We start from the raw sequence: 6804 nt of genomic DNA on the forward strand, positions 1-6804 counted from the left end.
AACTACAAAATTTATAAATTAACAGAAATTATATACATTTACACGAACAAACATGTATAGTTATATGTAACAAAAATCAGTGGCAACGGTAGACGTCACCGATGCCCACGCTTCTATTGCTGCCACTGTAAAGTTATAATTAATTTATTCCAAATGTATGATTTAAATATTATCAGTTCTTTATTATTATGTATTATATTTATTGACATATAGATATAAAACAAAACAGCGTAACTGATTATATTTAAATAATTATTATTAAAAATTAAAATAGTTAAAAGCAGCTATCTTATACTAAATAAAATTTAAAGGCAACTTTGAGTTTATAATATCTACTTAATAAAATATTAGTTAAGATATATAAGATATCTCTAACGATATTATATCACAAAATGAATCATACTTTTCCGTTTAATAAAATTCGTTGGTTTATTTATGAGAAACCAGTGATACTATACAAATAAATTAAAAAAGCATACATAAATCTAAAAATGCAACGAAAAATCCCATTCTATTGTGACTAAGTTCTCTTATTTGAGATAGTAATAATTAATTAATATTGCATGTTAAATCCTACCTTAAATAATATTGCCATATATGTTAAAGTATTTTTAATATACTTTTATAAAAAATTAACTTTAAATTTATATTGAATAAGTAACAAAACTCCTATATAATGTTAACTTTTTTTATATTCAATATTATTTTATATGTTAAAGACCACTTGTATTTTACCACACTCAACATACATAATTATATACAACTAATTGAATTGAATATATACACTTATATACAATGTTATTAATATCGAATTCGAAAAGTAGCAAATTTGATTTAAGTGCATTTTATTGTAATAATAAATTAGTTGATAGTTTCAATAAAGTTTATTAAGTAATAATAAGTTTATTTATTTGTTAGTGGAATTTTAACAAACCTTTTGAATAATTTTCTTTTGTAAACAGGAGCAACTTCTATAGTAGGTTCTCCCAGTTTGTTTTGTAAATATGAATTTTGTCAATGTAAAAAAGTACTTCATACCAAATAATAATATTAGGAATTCTCCTAATAAAGGCAAAAGTGAATTTGCCGAAATATGTATGGAGATATACAAAATACAACGTACGAAACAAAAGTTATAATCCTAAAAAATTACTTCATACTACTTCCTTCCACGGACTACAACAATAACAATAATATTTTCTCTTTTGATCTTCAATAGTGTCATATATAAAAGCTATAAGAATATCATAAACGGTTCAATGTATATATCAGATTTACTTGCTAGGCATCAAAAATTTAAAACCAATATTTCGTTTCGATTATTTATCTTCTACTCTTCTATCTTCTTATCGAAATAACATTAGCATTAAGGTAGGAATACTTTCAACTGAGCGTCATGACCTTTTTTTTTTAAATTGCTAAAAATATGTTCACTATACATATACTTTATGGGGAGTACTCTTTCAAACAAGTGTCAACAGTAGGGACTTTAATGAGTATTAAGTAAATCTAATTTAGGTTAGGTTCGAATAGTTTATACCGGCGATCGTAAGAATCCACTTAGGGCTAGTGAATGAAACTTTGAGGATTCAAAGATTAGAACTTACCTATGGCAAAACCTAAAAGCTCTTTAAAGGAATATCTTGGAACTGGCCAAGATCGTCAAAAAAGTAAGCCCCTAGTATAGTTAATCCCTGATGCTTTTGCACTGGACAGTAACAAAGCATATATCAGGCACTTTTGTCACAGATTATTCATACCGACTAGCATGGTTCCCTCAACGGCAGTGGTGCTGGTACAACGCTTGTGAGAAAATATTCCCATATAAGATTTAAATGCTTTACAGAAATGATAAGCGTTATTTTAGCAATTTAAAAGTTAACATTATGATGACCAGAGCAAAGTGTTTCAAAGGTGATTCAAAAGTATTAATTACAATAAATATAAAAACTGTAAAAGAAATTTAAAACAGACCTAAAAGCTACCAATTACTTGAAGTCGACCAATATGTACTATGAAACTGTTTTTCATCTAATAAATTTATTAACAGTATTCCAATTTTTTCACTGCTATTTTCTTAGTAATGTGAAGAGTAATTATATGCGTAGCTAGGGGGGGCTTGGCTATATGGTCACCTTCTTCTGAAAGTGTGTCAGAAGTAATATTTTAAAAATGTAATAAAAAGCTGTGAGCTATCCTAAATTTAATGGAACAATGGCGAAGTTGTGCACTGATTTTGTACTGTTAAGTTTGAATCGTTTTCGGATTGTCCATTAGTATTTTCCATAGTATTTTGACGTTGTCCATTAACGTCAAAATACACTATATCACTACATAATAACCATAATAAAGTGTAAATATTTTACTTGCTTAGCAAATATTGCAGTTTTATAGTCTTCTGTTATTGGAATGTCATTTGAATATAGTAGAAAGAATATGGGTCCTAGTACCTGCCTTGTATAAGACCAGTATTCTTATCTGTGAAGTGTAGACTAATAGACTTCTTGTTAAATTTGAAAGTACCGATTTCCTATGAATGCTTAAATGAAATCACAATATTTCTTTAACTTTTGTATTCGCAGTTTGTATATGATATCATTATCCCAAACTTTCCCAAAAGGCCTGTGAAATATCTAAGATCACTGTAAAACATCACTTCTTTCTTTTTAAGCCATTTTCAATTGTATTGTTACTTTAATGAAAAAGATTCCAATATTAAATGTTTAGTTCTGGAATCAAATTATTAATGCAGAATCAGATTTTCTTTATTAATTGTTTCAGTAAGTCGCTTTAAAAATATTTTTTTAAGAACTTTTGTCAGATTAGTTAAAAAAACTATAGTTAAACCGTGTGAGTTAATTTGATATGAAGATTTTTCAGTTTTAGGTATTATTACTTCTGTCTCAAGTTATCTTTTTTGAATATATCAAAAGCATATATGTAAATATAACTTTTAATGAGTTTAAGATTTTTGCAATCTTAGGTTAAAAACTGACGCGGATTTGAATTTAGAAGATTTGATACTGGTTTTTGTCTTTTGACGAGAAATGGAGATATGATTACATTATTGTCTAGTTTAATTTGAGAAGTGTTAATTCTATCATTATTTAAAAATATTTTTAAGTTGGTTTGAAGAACACTTCTGTTTGTGCTTGTTGCTCCCATATGTATTCAAACTTTAATCACTAATAGTATATCACTAGTCGCTTGAAGTCTTTTGTTACCTTTCAAAGAAAGTATTTTGAGATAATTTCACAAGAATAGTTACATAAAATCGTTTCAAGAGAGATATTTCATGCTGACTTATATTTTATGTTAGTTACATTTTTAACAACCTTTATTGGGTCAAAATTTTGTTATTTCCGACATCCCGTTTTTCGGAAATTTATGAACACCTTTTACTGATCAGATGAATACCTTTTATTTGAATTCATATAAAACTATATCAATAGGAAAAGGACCCAAGTCGTTTCGTGGTCTACTTCGACTAATCCTTACTTCAGTGGGGCCACTTGTTGGACAGTGCGCTGTCCCAACGTCCCACCATATATATATCAATAGGTACAACATAATATATTATATAAATTAAATATTTTCTTGCACGCATGGAGAGGTTTGAAATTATTTGCATTACCATTCGGATCTATTGTTCATTGAAGATTTAAGTCTATTGTGTCCAATTCTATTAATTTAATAAAAAAAACTTCTTATATTATTGAATTCGATTTATTGAAAAATGTGTATTATATATATTTTATTCTGCAATGTTATTAATATAATAAATTTGTTTAATATAAAAGCTTTAGCACATTTTCAGAAGATTTAATCTATTTTTCTATTTTTATTTTATTTTTATAATTAAATATATATTAAATTTACTTAATGCTCGTACATAGTACTTTAGTTCGGAATATCGTAGAATTTATAAGTTAATTTTAAAAACAAGAATTATGCTATTAAAATTTAGTTCTAAAAATTTTGTTCTGGAATCTTTGGTAATAGTTGTCTTGTGTAGTGTTTAAGAATGTGGTTTATGTGTAGGTACAGCTTAATAACTTGCAATGTATTTGTAGAAGAAAACAATTATTTTTGTATATTTCAGCTAATATAAATTTTTAATATAATAACAAACAGATTTTTATTTTTACAATATTATTAAATAAATTATAATATTTTCAACTGTTGAGAAGAGAAAAATGTTTATCTTTTTTAACTGATGTAGACTTAGCCTAATGTAATAGCAAATATTTCATGAAAAAAATAAATTTTTTAGGTTATGTTTTAATTAAGAGAGAAAAAAAATCGTTAGTTTTTTCAATTCATTCAGGTTTAAAAATTTTATTTATGCTTGCGTATTAGAATTAATTGTAAATAAAAATATGTAGATTAGGTTAGAGTAGTAGCCTTGCATTCAGTAAACCCACTTAAGCACAAATAATGGGTCATTATTGATACAATGGACCATGATATCATGGATTAAACACTGATTGATACGCGATAATAAGTGGACCATCAAAACAAGTATAAAGGCCGATGCACAGATGACGTCACTAGTCGACTTTTCCATAGGTTAGACCTATTGTGTTACCGTATAATAAAAAACTCAAGGGTTAGAACCACTTAGAATATAATATTTGGCAAAGCTTATAATGCTATTCAGTAGGAGGTCTTGCAGTTCGCCAAGATACTCAAAATAGAAACCCCATAAAGTGATAAGGCTGCGCTGCACATATGCTAGATAATAACAAAGCAGATGGAAGGTTCTTTTATCCTCCATTAAAGTAAAAGTAAACCAACATGACTAGTCTATAAACTTGGATACTTGGATCAATTAAGGGCAATTGTTAACAGAAAAGATCTGCTATAATTTCAGTGCTCTATTTTTCAGATAGCACAAAATCCTTTTATATTATATTTTAGAAAATGTGTTTTCTTTATATGAAAAGTATGTATATATGCAGTAAATAACATCTTCACATTTTTAAGTAAAGTTCTACATCAGTTAGATGGGGAACATATTTGTAAGGTTATTAAGTTAGTTTAATATCATTTCTTATTTTCAATGTAGGTACATGTTACTTTCATTTAAATTATCTAGATTACTAAACTAATAAATTGATAAATTTACAGAATTTTATATAATAATTTACCTATCATAATATATATCTATGTATACAAAATTTTTGTTTATAGTTTTTAATATAATTTTTAATGTACAAAAGCTAATTTTCTATAAGTATCTTTTAACTCTGTACGCGCCAACAAATCGGTTCCTTAAATACAAATTTACATGCAATCTCCATGTCAAAGACATATTACATACAAGTATATAAATAGCTAATAAAATGATCAATTAATGGGAAATAATGATAAAGCAAATAAATAGCTTATAAAAACATTTTTTAAATTAATAATAAAAACAATTTACCCATTAAAATCTATGAAAAACCATAAGCATAAATACTAATTTAATATACAATAAATATTTTATAATTACAAAAACGTTTAAACCTTAATCTGTTTAAATTATTGTTAAAGAAATTGATTAACAATAAAGCAAATAAGTAGTAATAAGATATTTGCGAAAATACTTCCAGCATTGCCGCACAATTCGATAGAACTTTCCTGTAAAAGTAGGGGTTATATTTCTGGTGGAGAACTCAAGCCAAATTATGTGCAAGTACTTACATTAACATGCCTGTTAATACAACTTACAGGACGTACTCTTGTGAACTCACGATCATGCTTATAGCATGCTAATGTATCATTTCCCTCTAATTCATAATTAATGTCGATGGGATTTACGGTCAACTCCATCGTATATTCCTTAGGGCACACCTGATCAATGACGAGTAATATTAGATTACTCGCTGGTATAGGCAACACAACAAAGGGCCTAACACATGCATGTGCTGTTATATTATAGACTACATTATCCTTGTCATTGTACAATGTATATAACAGACGTTGCATATCGCACGATTTAAGCCGTGTACGTTGCAATGTTACTGATTTTAACCATTCGGTGTTTTTCGTACTAGGTTGGTAAAAGGTCAAATTTTCATCCGTATATTGCTCTATAAACTCAGCAGTTACCGCATGCATTTGTACAATATACCACAATAAAGTATAAAGCAGCCATTTAACTATGCGTAGCACATGGAGTAAGGGCTAGGGAATAATATAAATTTGTATGACAATATATAGTAATATATAAATAAAATCTATTTTACCGAAAATAAGTAATTGGAAGAATTGTTGTCTCCATTAGATTGAAAACAAATCGCTTGATAGTCGTAAACAGTAACACGTTTGTACACTCTTTCTTCAACCAAGCGGTGCATAATATAACCATTGATTTCACCAAAAAATTTTCCAGTCTCTTGACGATGCGGTGATATGATGACAAAACCATTATTGTCTAATATATAGCAACCTTTATCGTCCATTGCGCAAGCCTAATATAAATATTTATATTTATAACAATGTATATAGTTGCAATTTTGAATTAGTATGAATTAAATTTATCACGTTTTAAATACAATAATATATGTATGTAAAGATATATAAAAATTAATGCATAAGCATAATATGGAGTGCAGTTGGCAAACAAATGATCCATTTTTTTAAAAATCGGACGGATTTTGAAAAAAAAAATTGTTATATGTTTTTTTTATAAAATAAGAATACCATTATCTTTGTAAAAAATTTTGCAATTTTTTTTTGCCAGAAGATATCTACCCGTATCCCAAAATACAGGTGTTTTTATTTTATTAAAGGATCTCATAAAAAATTTTCGGACAA

At 27.2% G+C, this 6804-nt stretch overlaps 1 protein-coding gene across 1 annotated transcript; it reads right to left on the reverse strand.

The window, feature by feature from the left end:
* Positions 1–5420: 5420 nt before the first annotated feature.
* On the reverse strand, positions 5421–6452 carry LOC119672051 (voltage-dependent calcium channel subunit alpha-2/delta-3-like). Its single transcript, XM_038083003.1, has 3 exons — positions 6234–6452; positions 5689–6171; positions 5421–5625 (listed from the first exon to the last, which is right to left on the reverse strand). Exons 1-3 carry the CDS (start codon positions 6447–6449, stop codon positions 5533–5535), a joined length of 792 nt encoding a protein of 263 aa, XP_037938931.1. The 5' UTR covers positions 6450–6452; the 3' UTR covers positions 5421–5532.
* Positions 6453–6804: the final 352 nt, after the last annotated feature.

This window comes from Teleopsis dalmanni, chromosome 1 (assembly GCF_002237135.1).
Source record: "Teleopsis dalmanni isolate 2A chromosome 1, ASM223713v2, whole genome shotgun sequence".
Lineage (NCBI taxonomy): Eukaryota > Metazoa > Arthropoda > Insecta > Diptera > Diopsidae > Teleopsis > Teleopsis dalmanni.

Excerpts from the sequence above, each read along its gene's own strand:
- LOC119672051 (XM_038083003.1), bottom strand. The coding sequence starts at position 6,449 with ATGGACGATAAAGGTTGCTATATATTAGACAATAATGGTTTTGTCATC. Across the intron at positions 6,172-6,233 it reads CTTCCAATTACTTATTTTCG|CCCTTACTCCATGTGCTACG; the intron begins GTAAAATAGATT and ends ATTATTCCCTAG. Across the intron at positions 5,626-5,688 it reads GTATTAACAGGCATGTTAAT|GAAAGTTCTATCGAATTGTG; the intron begins GTAAGTACTTGC and ends CTACTTTTACAG.